Source organism: Bombina bombina, chromosome 3 (assembly GCF_027579735.1).
Source record: "Bombina bombina isolate aBomBom1 chromosome 3, aBomBom1.pri, whole genome shotgun sequence".
Lineage (NCBI taxonomy): Eukaryota > Metazoa > Chordata > Amphibia > Anura > Bombinatoridae > Bombina > Bombina bombina.
In genome coordinates, this window is record NC_069501.1 from 647,017,887 (window position 1) to 647,041,135 (window position 23,249).

Consider the following 23,249-nt stretch of genomic DNA (forward strand, 5'->3'; position numbering starts at 1 on the left):
ATTGTATATCCCATACGTCACTAGCTCATGGACTCTTGCCAATTACATGAAAGAAATTGCAGTTCCGTAAAGAATATAGAGAAAAAATGGATTGTGGGGATGATTTGAACCCCACACGGAAGGGTGCTTGTGATTGACATCATGTTACTACACCAAGAACTGACAGAAGAATTCAAGATTTATGTACTGAACATAGGAAACTGCCTGTCATAGTCTTCACTAAACACATTCAGGATGTAGTCATCAAGGTATCCGAGAGAATTGTTCAGCGACGATTAGCTGAAGACAACCTGTTAAGCAGAAACCCTGCTCGGAAGCTATCCCCACAATCCATTTTTCAGAGCTAAATTACACGAAAAGGGGAAGAAACACATAATGATAATAAACTGCAAAGTTGTTTCATTATTTATAACTAAACATTTTATATATGTTCATTTAACAGGCATATTAGGCAGCCTCTTTTAAAACCCAGAGGACACATAAGAGGTCGTATAATAATGCATCTCTCCATCTGTTCTCTTGCAATATTCTGCTTCATCTGGTAGTTTATAGCCTTTGTATTATGAAATGACACATTTACAATGAAAAGTAGAGGTGAACACGGGAGAAAAATTTAGTTTGCCAAATCTTTTGGAACGAATATTAGAAAAATTTATTTTTCTGAATACAGGTAGCCCTCAGTTTACACCAGGGTTAGGTTCCAGAAGGAATGGTTGTAAATCGAAACCATTGTAAATTGAAACCCAGTTTATAATGTAAGTCAATGGGAAGTGAAGGAGTTAGGTTCCAGGCCCCTCTCAAAATTGTCATAAGTAACACCTAATACATTATTTTTAAAGCTTTGAAATGAAGACTTTAAATGCTAAACAGCATTATAAACCTAATAAAATAATCACACAACACAGAATATATAATTAAACTAAGTTAAATTAACAAAAACATTTGCTAAACAGCATTATAAACCTAATAAAATAATCACACAACACAGACTTCACTTACATTTTTCTGCAAACAGTTTTTTCTATGCATTCCAATCTGGACTGATTTATAGACAGGAAGATCTTGTTCCTTTGAAATCTGCTCGATAGCTCAGGTCTGGTTAAACTGATTAATTTCAGCTTGCTTGGCTTTGCTGCAACACAAGCGGGCAGCTCCACCTACTGGCTATTTTAATAAATGCACTGCTTCTCAATGCTTTTCAATAGCAGTGACATGACTGGAAAAAAAGGTTGTTATTCTGAAACGGTGTAAATTGAACCGTTGTAAAACGAGGGCCACCTGTATTTGTTTGGAGTGCTATTCGGTATTCATTTTGTTTTAACTAAAACAAAAACTGAATATTTATTGAACATTTACATTTGTTTTCGAATATAAATGTTCCTTTGCTACAGGTGAGAAAGTTCATCCTGGCCCTTCTTCACAGATCCCCAGGGGGCGCTAATAGGAGGCTTAGTACAGCAGGGCCTGTGCTAAAGGATCGTCACCTTTAATGCAGGCCCTGGATTCTGAGACAATAAGCCTCCTGTTTGCACGCGCAGGGGCTCTTTGAAGAATGGTCAGGAACTCTCTGGCGTGCTTAAGGTATTTTTAACCCCTAAGGTCATTTAAAGGAAATAAATACTGACAAATTTCGTCAGTATTTATTCATTTTCTTTCAATGTTGTGGTTGTTTGGATATTCGTCTTGTGAAAATGAAATGAATATCTGCTCTGTTAACGAATTTGCATTTGTAATGAAACAAATGCACGTCTACTGAAAAGTATTGTTACTACTAGCATTGTTGTTATTGGCACAAGGTGGTTTAGGAGTATATCTTATAAATTCCTAAATGGAAGATGTAAAACAAGCCCTTATACTAAAGCTAGCTTGTAAAAGCCAATCGGCTAGATTTAGAGTTTGGCGTTAACCGTCAAAAGCAGCTTTTTACCGCCCGCTAGTATTTAGAGTCAGGCAGGAAAGGGTCTACCGCTCACTTTCTTTCCGCGACTCCAGGCTACCGCAGATCCCCTTACGTCAATTGAGTATCCTATCTTTTCACTGGGATTTGCCTAACGCTGGTATTTGGAGTCTTGGAAGAAGTGAGCGGTAGAGCCTCTACCGACAAGACTCCTACCGCCAAAAAAAGTCAATAGTTAAGAGCTTTATGGGCTAACGCCAGAACATAAAGCTCTTAACTACTGTGCTATAAAGTAAACTAACACCCATAAACTACCTATGTACCCCTAAACCGAGCCCCCCCCCCACGTCGCAAACACTCTAATAAAAAAATGTAACCCCTAATCTGCCGACCGGACACCGCCGCCACCTACATTATAGCTATGAACCCCTAATCTGCTGCCCCTAACATCGCCAACACCTACATTATATTTATTAACCCCTAATCTGCCCCCCAATGTCGCCGCTACCTAACTACAATTATTAACCCCTAATCTGCCGACCGGACCTAGCCGCCACTATAATAAATGTATTAACCCCTAAACCGCCGCACTCCCGCCTAGCAAACACTATAATAAATAGTATTAACCCCTAATCTGCCTTCCCTAACATCGCCGCCACCTACCTACAATTATTAACCCCTAATCTCCCGCCCGCAATGTCGCAGCTACTATAATAAATGTATTAACCCCTAAACCTAAGTCTAACCCTAACCCTAACACCCCTTAACTTAAATATAATTTAAATAAAACAAAATAATATTCATATCATTAAATAAATGAATCATATTTAAAACTAAATACTTACCTATAAAATAAACCCTAATATAGCTACAATATAACTAATAGTTACATTGTAGCTATTTTAGGATTTATATGTATTTTACAGGCAACTTTGTATTTATTTTAACTAGGTACAATAGGATTAGTAATTGTAGTTAATTTATTTAATTAATTTAATGATAGTGTAGTGTTAGCTTTAATTGTAACTTAGGTTAGGATTTATTTCACAGGTAATTTTGTAATTATTTTAACTAGGTAGCTATTAAATAGTTATTAACTATTTAATAGCTATTGTACCTAGTTAAAATAAATACAAAGTTGCCTGTAAAATAAATATAAATCCTAAAATAGCTACAATGTAACTATTAGTTATATTGTAGCTATATTAGGGTTTATTTTATAGGTAAGTATTTAGTTTTAAATAGGATTAATTTATTTAATGATAGGAATATTATTTCATTTTATTTAAATTATATTTAAGTTTGGGGGGGTTAGGGTTAGGGTTAGACTTAGGTTTAGGGGTTAATACATTTATTATAGTAGCAGTGACGTTGTGGGCGGGAGATTAGGGGTAAATAATTGTAGGTAGGTGGCGGCGATGTTAGGGAGGGCAGATTAGGGGTTAATACTATTTATTATAGTGTTTGCAAGGCGGGAGTGCAGCGGTTTAGGGGTTAATACATTTATTATAGTGGCGGCGAGGTCCGGTCAGCAGATTAGGGGTTAATAATTGTAGGTAGGTGGCGGTGATGTTAGGGATGGCAGATTAGGGGTTAATACTATTTATTATAGTGTTTGCGAGGCGGGAGTGCTACGGTTTAGGGGTTAATACATTTATTATAGTGGCAGTGAGGTCCGTTCGGCAGATTAGGGGTTAATAAGTGTAGGTAGGTGATGGTGACATTGAGGGGGGCAGATTAGGGGGTAATAAATATAATATAGGTGTCGGCAATGTTGGGGGCAGCAGATTAGGGGTTCATAAGTATAATGTAGGTTGCGGCAGTGTCCGGAGCAGCAGATTAGGGGTTAATAATATAATGTAGGTATCAGCGATAGTGGGGGTGGCAGATTAGGGGTTAATAAGTATAAGATTAGGGGTGTTTAGACTCAGGGTTCATGTTAGGGTGTTAGGTGTAGACTTAGAGAGTGTTTCCCCATAGGAAACAATGGGGCTGCGTTAGGAGCTGAACGCTGCTTTTTTGCAGGTGTTAGGTTTTTTTGCAGCCAGCTCAGCCCCATTGTTTCCTATGGGGATATCATGCACAAGCACGTTTTTACAGCTTACCACTACCGTAGGCAAAGCTGGTATTGAGAGTTGAAGTGTAGCTAAATTATGCTCAACGCTCCCTTTTCTGAGGCTAACGCAGCCACTCAGACAACTCTAAATACCAGCGTTGTCTTAAGGGTGCGCTGGAAAAAAAGCAGCATTAGCACCGCGGGTCTTAACTGACAAAACTCTAAATCTAGGCGAATGTTTTTAGCATTTGGTAAAACTCTTTACAAGAAGAAAGTGATCACCTCTGTCTTGCTAAGCACACAGTAGGTAAACATACTTTTGTGCTATTAGTTATGACACATGCAACACATTTGCTGCAACCCAAAGGATCTGTAGTTTATATTACAGTGATTATATACAAATACACTATCTTGGAGACTGATGCACAGGAACCTATTTCATCCAAATATCTTTTGGCATGTAAACCTTACATCTAGTAACAAACCATATAACATAAACCATGTAACTGTAAAAATTTTTTAATAACATCTCAAATAAATCTAAGTGTGTTCTTGGGACACGTACCTGCTGTATCTATACTGGCACTAAGGATGAAGGTAGAATCATTCATCGGTTTTAACCCTGCTCGTTTCTGAGCCTAATAAAGAAAGAAATTTATTATGGTAACAAAAATATTCCTTATACTTAATCATACACATATTAAAACATAGCATAGTTAATAGATGATAGTGAGGGAAAAAGTTGAGTGCTTCATCTATTATCAGCATTTATATAGTATTTTAGTAATATTTAAAGGTCATTTGCATCTGTGCAGATTACAATAGTGTCTAAGGCAGTGGCTCTCTTAGTGTACTTCATATGACACCTAATTTATTGTAATGTACAGGGAGTGCAGAATTATTAGGCAAGTTGTATTTTTGATTAATTTTATTATTGAACAACAACCATGTTCTCAATGAACCCAAAAAACTCATTAATATCAAAGCTGAATAGTTTTGGAAGTAGTTTTTAGTTTGTTTTTAGTTATAGCTATTTTAGGGGGATATCTGTGTGTGCAGGTGACTATTACTGTGCATAATTATTAGGCAACTTAACAAAAAACAAATATATACCCATTTCAATTATTTATTTTTACCAGTGAAACCAATATAACATCTCAACATTCACAAATATACATTTCTGACATTCAAAAACAAAACAAAAACAAATCAGTGACCAATATAGCCACCTTTCTTTGCAAGGACACTCAAAAGCCTGCCATCCATGGATTCTGTCAGTGTTTTGATCTGTTTACCATCAACATTGCGTGCAGCAGCAAACACAGCCTCCCAGACACTGTTCAGAGAGGTGTACTGTTTTCCCTCCTTGTAAATCTCACATTTGATGATGGACCACAGGTTCTCAATGGGGTTCAGATCAGGTGAACAAGGAGGCCATGTCATTAGATTTTCTTCTTTTATACCCTTTCTTGCCAGCCACGCTGTGGAGTACTTGGACGCGTGTGATGGAGCATTGTCCTGCATGAAAATCATGTTTTTCTTGAAGGATGCAGACTTCTTCCTGTACCACTGCTTGAAGAAGGTGTCTTCCAGAAACTGGCAGTAGGACTGGGAGTTGAGCTTGACTCCATCCTCAACCCGAAAAGGCCCCACAAGCTCATCTTTGATGATACCAGCCCAAACCAGTACTCCACCTCCACCTTGCTGGCGTCTGAGTCGGACTGGAGCTCTCTGCCCTTTACCAATCCAGCCACGGACCCATCCATCTGGCCCATCAAGACTCACTCTCATTTCATCAGTCCATAAAATCTTAGAAAAATCAGTCTTGAGATATTTCTTGGCCCAGTCTTGACGTTTCAGCTTGTGTGTCTTGTTCAGTGGTGGTTGTCTTTCAGCCTTTCTTACCTTGGCCATGTCTCTGAGTATTGCACACCTTGTGCTTTTGGGCACTCCAGTGATGTTGCAGCTCTGAAATATGGCCAAACTGGTGGCAAGTGGCATCTTGGCAGCTGCACGCTTGACTTTTCTCAGTTCATGGGCAGTTATTTTGCGCCTTGGTTTTTCCACACGCTTCTTGCGACCCTGTTGACTATTTTGAATGAAACGCTTGATTGTTCGATGATCACGCTTCAGAAGCTTTGCAATTTTAAGAGTGCTGCATCCCTCTGCAAGATATCTCACTATTTTTTACTTTTCTGAGCCTGTCAAGTCCTTCTTTTGACCCATTTTGCCAAAGGAAAGGAAGTTGCCTAATAATTATGCACACCTGATATAGGGTGTTGATGTCATTAGACCACACCCCTTCTCATTACAGAGATGCACATCACCTAATATGCTTAATTGGTAGTAGGCTTTCGAGCCTATACAGCTTGGAGTAAGACAACATGCATAAAGAGGATGATGTGGTCAAAATACTAATTTGCCTAATAATTCTGCACTCCCTGTATACATTGATGGACAAAAAATTAAAAACACTACAATGAGTGTATGGGCAATATTACTGTCAGAGCCTGTACCTTTTAGGACCCAGCGCAGTTTCACCTTGTCCTGCCTACCTAACTAATAAAACACCTGAGATCACAGGCCTCTGTGCTTAGTATTTTGTATAGCAGTTTCAGAGCTGCTGTTTCTCTAAGCTCTCTAAACATTTTGGATTACAAATATTCTACAGCTTTTTCTAACAACTGAAGAGTTATCTTTAACACTTCCTTCTGCATCTATCTGATGTCTTGCATGCAATAAGGAACTTTGTATTTTGGACAGTTCAACTACTTATAAACCTTCTGGAGTCCGTTAACCCTGACTGTTAATATTGTTATTCCTCCTTTTCAGCAGCAAGGACATACCTACACTCAATCTGGTAACTGTGCAGGAACAGACAGGGCTATTTCACTCTGTCTCACTACCTAACAGCTAACCGCAATTCCGCAGCTTTACCTGCTTCACTGACAACTCCTCTCACTCAGCGGACAGCACGGAAGTCAGACGCAGTAGCACACAAGCGCTTAGGAGAAGCGTTACACACAGGGACAACTCCTGCAATCTCTGTAATAGCTCAGCCACAGGAATACCTAGCACAGCATCCGGAGTCACAGTAAGAGTATTATCTAATAGACTATACTTATAACAAGAAGTTTTCCTTACTGTGTTGTAAAGTAATTTCAGTCAGATTCCTGCCTAACGGTTGCTCTTGCTTCTAATAGAGACTATTTCTAATACTCTGTCTGTTTCCCAAAAGTCTGCAGATTCAGAGCACACTTCCTGCAGGGTTAATATTCTTTCAATCTATCACTGGATATACTCAAGGGTTAATTCTAACGTTCTTACAACCCTCTTGGGGATTCAAAGACTAAATTCATTTCCCTGCTGCAGTTTGCACTTTTCCCATAGTGCATCTTGGCATGGAGCTGATACAAAACTAATCTATTTGCATATAGATATATACAATTACAGTCTTAAATTCTGCAGTTGTGCTCCTAAACCATTTAGCACATTATTTGCTCTAAGAGAATATTAGAGTAACATTACAATTACACACATTCAGCTAGATTACGAGTTTTGCGTTATGAGTGAAAAAGCATTAGTTATGCTTCATAACACTGCTTTTACCCTAACGCCGCTATTACAAGTTTTGTAAGTATAGGTGTACCGCACACCTTTTTGGCCGTCACGCAACATCAGTACCGCACTTTTAAAAAAGTACTTTTTCAATGGAACTTCCATAGCGCCGGTATTACGAGTTTTCCTAGGAGGCCAAAAAGTGAGCGGTACACCCTATACTGATCCGTACCGCCATCTATAGTCAGTAGTTGTGTGATTTACGTTACCAAGCTGTAGCATAAAACTCATAACTAAAGTGTTACAAAGTACACTAACACCCATAAACTACCTAATAACCTCTAAACCGAGGCCCTCCCACATCGCAAACACTACATTCAATTTATTAACCCCTAATCTGCCGCTCTGGACATCACCGCCACTAAAAAAAAATTATGAACCCCTATTCCGCCACTCCCCGACATCGTCGCCACTATAATAAACATATTAACCCTTAAACCGCTGCCCTCCCGCATCACAAACACTATTTCAATATTATTAACCCTTAATCTGCCGTCCGCCCACTCCGCCGCTATAATAAACCTATTAAACACTAAACCGCAAACCCCCCACAAGGAAATAAACTTAAATAAATTATTAACCCCTAAACCTCTGACCTCCCACATCACTAACTCTACATAAATATATTAACCCCTAAACCTAACCCTAACGTAACCCTAAGCCAAACCCTAACACCCCCTAACGTAAATATAATTAAAATAAATCTAAATAAACCTTACAATTATTACCTAAATAATTCTTATTTAAAACTAAATACAAACGTACCTGTAAAAAACCTAAGCTAATTACAATATAACTAATAGTTATATTGTAGCTATCTAAGGTTTAATTTTTATTTCACAGGTAAGTTTGTATTTATTTTAACTAGGTAGACTAGTTAGTAAATTGTTATTAACTATTTACTAGCTACCTAGTTAAAATAAATACAAAGTTACCTGTAAAATAAAACCTAACCTGCCTTACACTAAAAACTAATATTACAATAAAATAAAATAAATTAAATTATTAACATACAATTTTCTAAATTACAAAAAAAAATAAACACTAAATTACAAAAAATAAAAAAACATTATCAAAAATAAAAACAAAGAAATCAGCTCTTTTACCTGTAAAAAAACAAACACCCCCAACAGTAAAACCCACCACCCAACCAACCAACCCCCCAAATAAAAACCTATCTAAATAAACCTAAGCTAACCATTACCCTGAAAAGGGCATTTAGCTCTTTTATATTGCCCAAACCCTAAGCTAAAAAAAAACACCCAAAAAAACGCTAACCTCTGACGATCCACTTACAGTTTTCGACATCCATCTTCATCCAGCCAGCGAAGTCCTCATCCAGATGGCAAGAAGTCTTCATCCAGACAGCATCTTCTATCTTCATCCATCTGGTGCAGAGCGGGTCCATCTTCAAGACATCCAGCACAAAGCATTCTCTTCTTACTATGGTCGCTGTAAAATGAAGTTTCCTTTTAAGTGACATCATCCAATATGGCGTCCCTTACATTCCTATTGGCTGAAAGATTTCTATCAGCCAATAGGAATGAATTAATTTTACAGTGACCATCGTAAGAAGAGAATGCTCCGCGCCGGATGTCTTGAAGATGGACCCTCTCCGCACTCACAATCTAGCTGATTGTGTCTCTAAATGCTTTCAATATTGAGTTTCTTAAAATTAAAATCCCACAATCTTTTCATCATTAACCTAATTTCTGAGTGTGACATCCTTAGCTTGGGTTGTGACAATGTAGTGTGTCCCTACACTTCTAGGACACAGCTATCTTATTAATTTATTTGTATACATATATACAGTGGGGCAAAAAAGTATTTAGTCAGTCACCAATTGTGCAAGTTCTCCCACTTAAGAAGATGAGAGAGGCCTGTAATTTTCATCATAGGTATACCTCATCTATGAAAGATTTTAACAAACAATATCTATGTACAAGGTTAAATACTCCCCTCTGTTTACACCGCCGCCGTCTATCAGTCTCTCCCAAAATGAGACTGTGGTAATTGTAATGGTTTGTAGTATAGAGGCGCAGGTGTTTTCTTGATTATGCTCCAAAATTGCCTGAGAATGAGAGGACTTTATTTCTGTGTGTGTAGATCAACACCATATAATTGTGCAGTATACTTACTCTGAAAAATTCAGAGTCCAGCTTCTTCTTTATAAGTTAGTCTAAATGATAAGGTATTCCCCCAATCCACTGTAACTTTGTATCCACAGTTACAGTGGATTGGGGGAATACCTTATCATTCAGACTAACTTAAAGAAGAAGCTGGACTCTGAATTTTTCAGAGTAAGTATACTGCACAATTATATGGTGTTGATCTACACACACAGAAATAAAGTCCTCTCATTCTCAGGCAATTTTGGAGCATAATCAAGAAAACACCTGCGCCTCTATACTACATACCTCAACTATGAGAGACAAAATGTGGAAACAAATTCAGACAATCACATTGTCTGATTTGGAAAGAATTTAATTGCATATTATGGTGGAAAATAAGTATTTGGTCAATATCAAAAGTTCATCTCAATACTTTGTTATATATCCTTTGTTGGCAATGACAGAGGTCAAACGTTTTCTGTAAGTCTTCATAAGGTTGTCACACACTGTTGCTGGTATGTTGGCCCATTCCTGCATGCAGATCTCCCCTAGAGTAGTGATGTTTTGGGACTTTCGCTGGGCAACACAGACTTTCAACTCCCTCCAAAGGTTTTCTATGGGGTTGAGATCTGGAGACTGGCTAGGCCACTCCAGGACCTTGAAATGCTTCTTACGAAGTCACTTCTTCGTTGCCCGGGTGGTGTATTTGGGATCATTGTCATGCTGAAAGACCCAGCCATGTTTCATCTTCAATGCCCTTGCTGATGGAAGTAGGTTTGCACTCAAAATCTCACTATTCATGGCCCCATTCATTCTTTCATGTACACGGATCAGTCGTCCTGTTCTCTTTGCAGAGAAACAGCCCCAAAGCATGATGTTGCCATCCCCCATGCTTCACAGTAGGTATGGTGTTCTTTAGTTGCAACTCAACATTCTCTCTCCTCCAAACACGATGAGTTGTGTTTCTACCAAACAGTTCTACTTTGGTTTCATCTGACCATACATTCTCCCAATCCGCTTCTGGATCATCCAAATGCTCTCTAGCATACTTCAGACGGGCCCGGACATGTACTGGCTTAAGCAGGGGGACACGTCTGGCACTGCAGGATCTGAGTCCCTGGAGGCGTAGTGTGTTACTGATGGTAGCCTTTGTTACATTGGTCCCAGCTCTCTGCAGGTCATTCACTAGGTCCCCCCGTGTGGTTCTGGGATGTTTGCTCACCGTTCTTGTGATAATTTTGACCCCACGGGGTGAGATCTTGCGTGGAGCCCCAGATCGAGGGAGATTATCAGTGGTCTTGTATGTCTTCCATTTTCTAATTATTGCTCCCACAGTTGATTTCTTCACACCAAGCTGATTACCTATTGCAGATTCAGTCTTCCCAGCCTGGTGCAGGTCTACAATTTTGTTTCTGGTGTCCTTCGACAGTTCTTTGGTCTTCACCATAGTGGCGTTTGGAGTGTTACTGTTTGAGGTTGTGGACAGGTGTCTTTTATACTGATAACAAGTTCAAACAGGTGCCATTAATACAGGTAATGAGTGGAGGACAGAGGAGCCTCTTAAAGATGAAGATACAGGTCTTTGAGAGCCAGAAATCTTGCTTGTTTGTAGGTGACCAAATACTTATTTTCCACCATAATATGCAAATAAATTCTTTCCAAATCAGACAATGTGATTGTCTGGATTTGTTTCCACATTTTGTCTCTCATAGTTGAGGTATAACTATGATGAAAATTACAGGCCTCTCTCATCTTCTTAATATGTCTACATTTATAATTGTATCAGAAGTTCACCAGAACTGCTTGTGCAATACCGCTCCCTGCAGATTCATGGCCAATCGGCCGCTAGCAGGGGGTGTCAATCAACCTGATCGTATTCGATCAGGTTGATTTCTGTCCGTCGCCTCAGAGCAGGTGGACAAGTTATGGAGCAGCGGTCTTTAGACCGCTGCTTCATAACTTCTGTTTCTGGTGAGCCTAAACGGCATCAAGCTCCATTCGGAGCTTGGTAATTTGGCCCCTAAGTGTTGAGATGTATTGTGATAAGTTAATGTCACATATGTAAATGAGTGTTTTCCTTACCCAGTGAGAAAATGGGTTACATGAATAAAGCATTCCTGTATCCTTAAGAGGTGTGAATGGGCTATTGTATTTGTCAGTTTTGGGACACCTCCCAGTTTATATTTTGAAAGCAGGCACTTATTAAATGAAAAGTAATATTCAGGAGCTTTTCAGTTGTAAGCACGTTAGCAGCAGCAGTTTTTTTTTATTATTATAACAAGCTTTATTGAGTCAAGTTATACAGCAACAAATTTTGAACAGTCAACAAGAATGTTACATTGAGATGCACATATTTCTTGCCATTATAAAACATTTCACAATCTAGATGAAGCATTGACCGCTCAGGCAAAGTCTGTTGTTGAAAGTAGAGTTCGGCTCATCCACTTATAAAGAACTTGTTTCTAAGCTTACATAGTGCTATCATAAATAGTGGAATATGGCATAGGATACAACATGATAATATCTAGCACCCACGTTCTTCAATACCGCCAACAGAGAGGTGGCTAGAGCTTAATTTCATGCCCACTGAACATATAACATGTAGTAGAAGGGATAGGAAAAGACAAGTGAGGAAGGAGAGTATTGAGGAGGGGAAGGAGAAGAGAAGGAGGGGAGAGAGGGGAAAAAAGGGGGGGAGAGTGAGGATGTAGGAAAGGGGTGACTAAGGCGAGCACACCTTTCTGGAGGGACAGGGAAGTATGATCGTGTCACTAGACCAGGCCTAGGGAGCACCAAACTGTTCTTATAGATCTCTACCTTCCCACAGCAATATCATATATTCGTGAGTTGCTTTCTTCCCCGTTTTAAGGTAATGATACCTTTCCAATCAATGCAGGTCCCCAACTCCTGCCTTTCACTCAGTCAGACTTGGGGCTTGCAAGGATTTCCAACGTTTCGGGACAAGTCCCTTTGCACAGTTCAGCAGGGAGGAACAGCCTTCATTTTGCGTCCACTGTTATCTTAAGTAGGTTGTGATAAATTAGATAGTTTGGGTTGGGTGGTAGGATAATTTTCAGGAGTCTACTGCTTTCTTGCAGCACCCCTTCCCAGAAAGGCTGTATATGAGGACAAGACCACCATATGTGCAGCATTGACCCCTACTCTCCACAGCCTCTCCAGCACTCCCCTCCAGTGTTCGGGTAAATCTTTTTTAGCCTCTGAGGGGTCAGGTACCATTAGCTCAAAAATTCGTAATGCATTTCTTGTATCTTTGATGATACCGACGCCCCCTTAGCAGCAGCAGGTTTTTAACAAATTATATGATATGGCATTGTGATCACTCGAGAAATTCAGATCCCAATTTAGCTAGGGAGCAAAAAACATTTTCACTCAATAAAGTAGCTACCTTTTGCAGATAAAACAGGGTTTAACTCTGGAGCCTATGTTAGCCATTCTTTTAAGGTAGTTCTGACATAGCATAAAGCTGTGTTTTGGTTCGTTATCTTCTTTAAGTAGGATAAACACCAAGGCAAATGCCAGAGAGCGTTACATGGTGCTACAAAATGTTGTGATAGTCTTTTTGGATTAGGTTGACATTTATTCTGTAATGAGTAAGGATTAAGTTTAAATACAGTAAGAGAGCCCCCCGACTATTGAGCTCCTATTCCATGTTTGATAGTTGGTCAAACAAAGAGGAACCATCTTTTTGCCTACTCAACAAATTTTGATTATTTGGTCCATAGGACCTTCTTCCAGTCTTCACCATTATACCAGTCTAGTACTTCATACAGTACAATGCTGTCCAACTAATGTTTAAGCTGTTGTAGTAACTGGATATGTGCATTTATGCACATTGGGAGCTAACAAATGTGGAAGAAGGCAGCCACAAGCTGCATTTGTCTCTTTTCAGAGCCAGATTTATACTTGTGAAAGTGCAGCTCAATGAGATCTGTGCTGCACTTTTACAAGAATAAATCCGGCTATCTTGATAGATAGGCCCCTAAGCCTTAAAGTGATGGTACAGGTATACCTCACTTTACAGCGCTTCACTTTACAGCGTTTCGCTAATACAGCGCTTTGTGGAGCTGAAGTTCATCCTCCAGTGATTTTGAAACAGTGCTATAATCATCGTGAGATTGCGAGAAAAGTGACTGGCACCATTTTGTTATGATTAGTCCATTCTATTTACAGCATTACAGTGCAATCTGTGTCTCAGTGCTATAGTCTAGCAAATTTTACTACAGTAATTGTAACTAATTTACAGGTACAGTATTTATTGAATACTGTGCTGTGCTAGTGTTAAACTAAACCTAGCACTATTGCACCTCTAATATATGTTAGTTCAAACATGTTTTCAAGTTTTTAAACACACTGGCAAGTGAAAAGAAAGCTAAAACTGCCTTGTTTCACTTTAAGGCGGTTTTCACTTTACAGCGGGGCTCCGGTCCCTAACCCGCTGTATGAGTGGGGTATACCTGTATATGAAAGTAGATGCTTAATCTACCTTTTATTTTAATAGCACTTTCATTTGTACTTTTTTAAAGAGGCACAAAATCTTATTTTTTTAATTATCATCTATAAGTTTGATTATTCCCTGTCCGGCTGCCCTCTACAAATGCCTTTTTTGTTTCTCTAAGTGATTTATTTACCTCTTACCAAATACAAAACACTGACTAAGAGAAATCAGAGCACATGAGCAACTCTTTTCCCCATGGTGTCTAGCACCAAAACAGATTGGATAAGAGGTGAAACTGTCACCTATAAAAACAAGGCATTTATAGATGGTGGCCAGCCAGGGAATATAACAATTATAGATAATAATTTAAAATAAAGATTTTGCGCATCTTTAAAAAAAATATAAATGAAAGTACTATTAAAATAAAGGTTGATTCAGGATTTACTTTCATATACTATACACTTTACCATCACTTTAAATAGAGTAGGAGATCTTGATTTTGGTTCACAAGTTTGGGAGCATAATCCCTTTGTACCAATTAGTAAATTAGCTTTGAGTTTCTTAAAGGGCAATAATAGTAAAACAAAAATACATTCTCTAATTCGTTAGAGCATGTAATTTTACATCTGCCCTGCACTACTGTGTGTTTAACCCCTGCAAACGGTCACTAGTCTTAAGATTACATACTCTAACGAATTAACATGTAATTTTACATCTGCCCTGCACTACTGTGTGTTTAACCCCTGCAAACGGTCACTAGTCTTAAGATTACATACTCTAATAAATTAACATGTAATTTTTATGACTATAATGGTCCTTTAAGATTATAGGTTTATCACAATCTATTTTTTGATTATTATCTGCATATGAACTCATTTCAATGTCAATGCTTTTCAATTAGACATTTTTATTGCTTATCGGAAGCACTTTTTAAATTATCGGTTTTGCAAAAAACAGCCCTTTACTTAACATGTACCTGTCCTGTTTGTTCTGATCACAATGATTACCCACCATCATTCCATTCATTATTAAGCACCCCCTAAACATTTTGGAATGTAGCATTAGTTTTGTGCATAAGCAAAATAAACTGATATTACCACAGCCATATTGCATGATGTTAGAAAGCAACATCACAAAACAGATACAAATGCTAAATGCTCAATAAAAGTTAAAGATTGTAAGCAGGAAAAGACAGTACGCTAGGCATTATCTTCTTTTTTGCCAAAGATGCTTAATTTTTAGAATGTTAATTTTGAATTTGTTGCTTTATCTATCTATCTATCTATCTATCTATCTATCTATCTATCATCTATCTATCTGTCTATCTATCCCTGAACATATATAGCACATGAACAGGGCATACAGGATTACATGTATAGTAACATAGTAGATAAGGTTTAAATAAGACAATAAAATATAACTCAATATTTATTAATTTGTGCATTCGTGCACTGCGGGAGCAAACAAATGCAGAAGAAGGCAGCTGCAAGTCGCATTTAGCTCTTTTCTGAGCTGGATTTAATTCTTTTGAAAGTTAAACACACTGAGATCTGGATTTGCAAATATCTCAGGGTGCTGCACTTTCACAAGAATAAATCAGGCTCCAAAAACAGCTGCTTGCGGTTGCCTTCTTCCGCATTTGTTAGCTCCCGAAGTGCACAAATGCACAAATCTAATAAATATGTAGAAAGAGAGAGCAGAGTTATGTCTTGTTTTATTGGGGCATTCTTTGCTATTTTTTTCTTAAATTATATTCTTATCAATACTGAGAATGCAATAATATTATCAGACTATTTTATAAAATGTGCTCAAATTACCTTGTCAGTCATATCCTGCCAATTTATCCTCCAGAAATGTATGAACAAGAAAATATTAATGCAAACACAACAAACTGATACTCCAATCCAAAAACCTGTCAAAATGGAAGAAAATTTGTTATACATATTTAATAGATTAGTTCACCAAAACAGGCATTAATTGTAAGGTTCACATTTTAAATGACAATATAATATATACAAATGACATTTACTAAAGCAAATTGTATGATTGGGAGGTTTGGACAAGCCCACTTATCCTACTTTTAAAATCATAAACATTTAATCATAAATATAAAACAGAGAACATGTAAATGATGCAAACAACCAAAAAATGAGTAGGCGTGAGTGGAGACAAGGCTGTTACTGTCGCAACCTGCAGAGTATGGTTGACTCATGGGAGTTAATAATACCGCTATCCATATATGACACAATAAGCGGCTTGTGAAGTTTGTTAGTAGGTCCCAGCAGTGGAGCAAATGAAACAAATGAGACAAATGCTTGCGATATGGCGTATAGGAAAAATTTACTGAGAAAACAGGCAAGCTGCAAGCATCAGAAAAGCCGAGTTCCACTTGTATAAATGCTTAAAGTAACATTCAGGTATAATAAGCATAATCAACTTTCAAGCCCCTGTAGATGCAGTCAAGCAAAAGAAATGCAGTGCGTGTAATCCTCATTCAAAGTAAACTGTAGATGCCAAATTAGTCATTCATACGTTGTGCATAGCAATAAAGCATATGAGGTATGTGTAACAAGCAGGTATGCCATGCAAAGTAGCGGTATATTTTATAATTCTTTAAGTCAATCAAATTGTTTTTATCCTCATGCATCAATATCTCTTATTTAACATAACTTAAGACTATCTGTGTATTAACAATATTTAAATTTAGCACTACCTAAGCAAGAAATGTATTATAAGTCACTTGTTTGGTAGTCTGTACACTTATATATTCACAAGTTAAATATATGTATTTGTTTCTCTTTAAGGGTTAACATGTTGGGAGTCATCACTTTTTCTTTTATCTCCTCCCTAGGGAGGGGTTAAGGGTTTTAAATAGTTTGCACCTATACAGGTGTAACATGTCTATGACTACAGCCAGAGAGGCTGAAACCGGTCAGACCTACTTTTGATTCTCCCATCTGTTTACCGGAGTCTGCCTTTTTTGTTACTTCGTTTTTAATCTGATATAATAAACCTGTTTTTTACTCTAAGCACCTTGGTGTCTTGCTGCAACTTCTTTGGAACTTTTTTTGCTATTTTTATATGGAGTACTGGGACTCCATTCCTATCTAACAGTTTACAGCGAGACTGGACGGCACTATCGAGTGACGTCACCACCGGAGGAGGAGTTGAGTGGCGTGTTGTTCTAATGGAGACAGGCTGAGCAGAGCTGGGGCCGGAAGCATATCGACAAGGGACCGCAACTGAGGTATCTAAAGTGTATTGCCAAACGGAACATAAAGAGCAAGCTGTGAGCAACGGACAAACAACGGACAAATTACCATCTGTCATGAGGCAAGTGTACCTTTAAACAGAGCTTGAAGATCTGGCTGTGAATATCTGGTAACTATTATCTGTTATGTTTTGGGGCTTATTGTGTTATATCGGTTTGCACCTAGCAGTATTACCGAATGCATGCCCAGTTACCCTGCACTTCATATATGGATAGCGGTATTATTAACTCCCATGAGTCAACCATACTCTGCAGGTTGCGACAGTAACAGCCTTGTCTCCACTCACGCCTACTCATTTTTTGGTTGTTTGCATCATTTACATGTTCTCTGTTTTATAATTATTTTCCCTGGACTGATGCAACAACTGGAGTGTGTGTGTACATACATATAGACTTTTTACTCAAGTACACACAACACCATTTCTCCCCCCGGAGTGACTTACATTTAAGCCTTTCTCTTGCTATATAATAAAAAGGCTGTCCAGTGTATTTATTTACCCAAGTGCCAGTTTACTTATTTATCTATTTATGGACAATATGGCAGCTAAAGACTCCTTTTATTCCCTTAAAGAGTCCGATGATGAGGATTTAGATTTGTTGGAACTGCAAGATGTGTTTGACCGTGATACACCTAATACTAAATTAGGGGACAATTTCTATGATATGGAAATACTGAAGTTGAAAGAACAAAGACTGAAGTGGGATAAGTGGATCCTTTCCAAGTATATCAATATGCAAATGGTGCCTAGGGGGTTAAGGATCAACAAATTCCCAACCTATGACATAAAAGATGCGGACTTTATAGAACGCTGGAATCAGGCTCTGACTGACTGTTCTTTGAGACTTATTGCCTTACTAATTGAATATAAGGATATGTTGCTTAAAGAGGTTAAAAATAAGATCTTATTGCTTCAGGCAGATATGAATAAGTTTAGTGAACATGAGGTATACCCTCAATTTGATGAGACACTTAGGAAGGTGATTGAGGAATCTAGAAAGCTGATTATTCAGGTGAAACACACCAAGTTCCTTAGGGACCAGAAAGATTATTCCAAAGGCATGGTGTATATTTGGAGACGCAAAGAGAGGAGTAGGATTTGGTCTCAGTTACAGCATAATAAGTCAGATAATCAGATTACAGGTCAGGGGGGACATTCAGATCATTTACCTAAGAAAATACAACAACATAAGGTCAAAGTCACCAAGAAAGTGGCCTTCTCCGACTCAGAGCCAGAGTTGACAGACGAGGAGAGGTTTGCCTCCAGCTTTGAGTCAGAAGGATACTCTGGCTCTGAGGGGGATGAAGCAACATCATCCAATCAAATGAATGTACCCTCTAATATGTTAAGTGAAATTCCACCAAAAGGTATACTCAAGGAACACGTTAGTTCAGGGGCTGTGCCTAAAAGAGGCAGACGCCAGAGAAGGGGAAGCTCTCATTACCATACGTCCACCCATCCCCATCATACAGGTGAAAGCACAGAAACTTCACATCAGGTTTTTCAGTGGCCCCCGAGACGACCCAGGGGAGGGGGGCGAGGCAATACCCAGAAATCCAACACTGGGGATTTTCAACAACAGAGATACCCAGTGAGGGAGAACAGGGGGACCCCACGACACAGGTATCAATGACAGACAATACAGTCATTAATTTGTCCACTTACGATCTAACTAACCTCGAAAGAAAAGTGTTAAGCTATGGCCTAGGATTTGTACCTTCCAGGAATTTTGATCTGTTTCAGACTATCCTGGACGTAAGCAGATTGGTCAGGGATTTAACACTTAGGAAATTTTTCCCAGAACCAGAAGCAGATAGCTTTTGTCCTGCTGCTGATCAAATAACAGAAACATCATCTACTGAGGTGGATAGTATGTCTTTTGTTGACACATGCGCCCTCATGAGTCTGGAAGACTTATCGGGCAGCATAGGTCATACACCTCGCGATAAATTACATCAACACAAACTGAAATCTACATCTAACTTTTATCCCTTACAGTCCAGGGGTAAGAGTCTTGAGGTGTTCCATAAGAGGGTCATGGAGGACCTCACTACTCTTTCTCAATCAACTAATAGTCACTTTTCCAATCTGACTAGGAAGGAAAGGGAGGCAATCAGCAGCCTACAGAATAACATCAACATTGTCATTCGACAATCAGATAAGGGCGGCAGTGTTGTCGTTATGGATAGGGACGCATATACTGCGGAAGCCCTTAGACAATTGAGCGACAATGAAGCCTATTCCATCTTGCCCAGAGATCCTACTATTTCTTTTGGCCATATTCTGAGGGACCTCCTGGATGATGGATTGGAGATGGGGATCATAGATAGACACACTTTAGACTTTCTATTAGTCGAAAGTCCTGTGATGCCCATCTTCCACCACTTCCCGAAGGTCCACAAGAGTCTCGAAAATGTACAAGGTAGACCCATTGTGACAGGTATTGGCTCATTATTAGAGCCACTGTCGAAATGGGTCGACAACTTTTTACAACCTTTGGTACATAAGTTACCCAGCTATGTACGAGACACAGCTCATGCCCTATCCAAACTTGAACAAGTTAGATGGGAGCACAATTATAGCTGGATAACCATTGACGTGGTGGCCTTGTATTCCAGCATTCCCCACGAGTTCGGGTTACAGGCTATTGAATTTTTCTTGGATATGTGCACAGACCTGGACTCTAGACACAAAGATTTTGTGTTGAGGGCGATTAGGTTTCTACTACAACATAATTTTTTCAAATTTTCGGACACTTTCTACCTCCAGAGATGTGGAACCGCCATGGGGGCAAAATTTGCCCCCTCCTATGCCAACCTCTTCATGGGGTGGTGGGAGCGGTTCCACGTCTATGGAGGTAGAAATACTTTTTCTGGATGTATCGTTAAATATCTGAGGTTCATAGATGACCTTCTGGTCATCTGGTCCTCTAGTGAGACACAAGCGCAAAAATTGATCGACCAACTGAACTGTAATGAAGTAGGTTTAAAATTCACTTACCAATGGCATAATAAGACCATGAACTATTTGGATGTAACACTGACGGGTGACGTTGACACCCACAGCGTTACGTCATCACTCTATCGTAAGCCTATCTCCGGAAACACTCTTTTGCATGCGAATAGCAGTCACCCTAAGCATGTGTTTAGGGGCATTGCTAAGAGTCAGTTCATGCGCATCAAACGCAATTGTTCCCGGGGCGAGGACTGCCTTAGAGAAAGTGAAGATCTGAACAAGCGCTTACTCGAAAGAAATTACCCAGTAAAGGTAATTAATAGAGTACGACAGGAGGTTGATCGAATGTATCGGTCTAGGCTGTTCCACAGGACAAGCAGTCCTGACGGCAAAAAATCCAGAACACGTTATGCTCCCACGCTCATTACTGCTTATTCTAATCAGTACCACCAGGTTTGCAACATAATTAAGAAGAATATTCCTATCTTGCGAGGGGATAAATCCCTGCGCAAGGTAATAAAAGATGGTTGTAATTTTGTATATAGGAAGAACCTGACATTAGGGAACTTGCTGTCTCCTAGCTTACTCAGAGAAGAACCAAGTAGGAGTTCATGGCTAAGTTTCAAAGGTACATTTCGTTGTGGAAAGAGGTCCTGCGGATCATGCGACCACATCAAAGTTGCTACCCACTTCACTTCAGCTACAAGGAATGAATCTTTTGAGACCAAGGGCTGCATGAAGTGTGGTAGTAAATTTGTGGTGTACCTTATAGAGTGCATCCTGTGCCATCGACAGTACGTGGGTAGAACAACTAGAGAGGTTGGGACACGTATAAAAGAGCACTTAGCTCACATTTCTCATGACAGAGCAGTTTCAGCTCTGTTCAAACACTTATTGGAAGTCCATCACGGTCGGGTAGAATCCTTTAGGTGGCAGGCAATCGAGCAAGTTGTTAGACCCCCCAGGGGAGGAGACAAATTTCGCATATTGTGCCGCCAAGAAATCTATTGGATTCATAAGCTCGGTTGCCTGCTACCTAGGGGATTCAACTCAGAATTTGACATTATCAACTATTGGCAACATTGATGTTTGCAGATGATTAGATTTTTTCTGATACCTGGAGTATACTAAGCTTATATGGGCATATATATGTATGTATATTTGTGCTTGTATATATTTATATGTTTGCTTGTGTATACTTATGAGTATGCTTTCGCCAATTTACCATATAGGGGGTTCTGGCATTTAATACATAATACAAATTACTATTTAAATACTCCTATTGGTATTGTATTGTATTATAGCATATTGTCTTACTCCAACCATTTAATGTTCCATGACTTAGAATTTTATTAAGTGTATTTTATAATTCTTTAAGTCAAATTGTTTTTATCCTCATGCATCAATATCTCTTATTTAACATAACTTAAGACTATCTGTGTATTAACAATATTTAAATTTAGCACTACCTAAGCAAGAAATGTATTATAAGTCACTTGTTTGGTAGTCTGTACACTTATATATTCACAAGTTAAATATATGTATTTGTTTCTCTTTAAGGGTTAACATGTTGGGAGTCATCACTTTTTCTTTTATCTCCTCCCTAGGGAGGGGTTAAGGGTTTTAAATAGTTTGCACCTATACAGGTGTAACATGTCTATGACTACAGCCAGAGAGGCTGAAACCGGTCAGACCTACTTTTGATTCTTCCATCTGTTTACCGGAGTCTGCCTTTTTTGTTACTTCGTTTTTAATCTGATATAATAAACCTGTTTTTTACTCTAAGCACCTTGGTGTCTTGCTGCAACTTCTTTGGAACTTTTTTTGCTATTTAATCATAAACATAAACATTTAATCAAATAAATATATGTTAAATACATACATTTAAAAAACAACAACATGTAAACCTAGTCTGAAACAGAGTCAATATCATAACTATTGTAAAAGAAAACAGAAACATTTTTGCACGTTTCATAAAGCACATCTGAGATTTGCAACCTTTTTTACTGTGAGACTCATTTGTATTAAGATCCCATTTTAAGGGGCCGAATTATCAAGCTCCGAATGGAGCTTGATGCCCCTTGTTTCCAACGAGCCTGAGCCGCTGCTCTATAACTTCTGGTGAACTGCTTGTGCAATGATAAATGCCGACAGCGTATGCAGTCGGCATTTATCGATATGTGCAGCGGACATGATACGCAACATTGTATCATGTCCGCTCGCACTTTGATAAATATGCCCCCAAATGTTGCTCAAATCACATTTTTTAAACATCTTCAGACCATGGGGCCTATTTATCAAAGCATCAACTACGTTGCATTCTCTGGCATCAATACACTCACCAAACATCTCTGCGCGGACCTGAATACGTTCTCCTTATTTAACAAAAAAGCCGTCAAAAACATGCGCATCACGTACGGTGCGAAGAGCATCGAACTGGTGTTAACGAACAGTCATCGATGTAACGGTTATTCAGGTTTTCCCAACTTTATTTATACCATTTCATTACTGTCTTTGTACAAGCACATTTCTCTAAAACTAATCTTTTATTTTTCATCTGTTAATGTCCAAGAAATAGATTGATTTATACCTCAACAAACAATATCTCATAGAAAGTAATTTTTATATTGATTTGTTATATGATACTTTCACAGAAATTAATGTGTATTTTTATTTCAAGGATTAATTTTTTTTTATTATTATTATTAATGCTAGAATTTGTACATATATCCTTGCACATACTTGTATGTGTGTATGTATATATAAATATAAATAAATATATATATATATATATATATATATATATATATATATATACAGTTATGTCAGAAATGTTTTGCATAATAATTATACCTTTTAAACCTATGATAACTTAACCCCTTGGAA

General features: G+C 38.5%; 1 protein-coding gene across 2 annotated transcripts in view; it reads right to left on the reverse strand.

The window, feature by feature from the left end:
• Positions 1–23,249, reverse strand: part of LOC128653834 (multidrug and toxin extrusion protein 1-like) — a 174,864-nt gene that overhangs the window by 39,696 nt on the left and 111,919 nt on the right. The window contains exons 15-16 of one of the 2 annotated variants that reach the window (XM_053707369.1): positions 15,956–16,050; positions 4,519–4,591 (exon numbers count right to left, since the gene is read on the reverse strand). In XM_053707369.1, coding sequence (XP_053563344.1) covers positions 4,519–4,591; positions 15,956–16,050 — 168 coding nt within the window. The remainder of the gene's footprint in view (positions 1–4,518; positions 4,592–15,955; positions 16,051–23,249) is intronic. The other variant, XM_053707370.1, reaches the window with a different exon arrangement.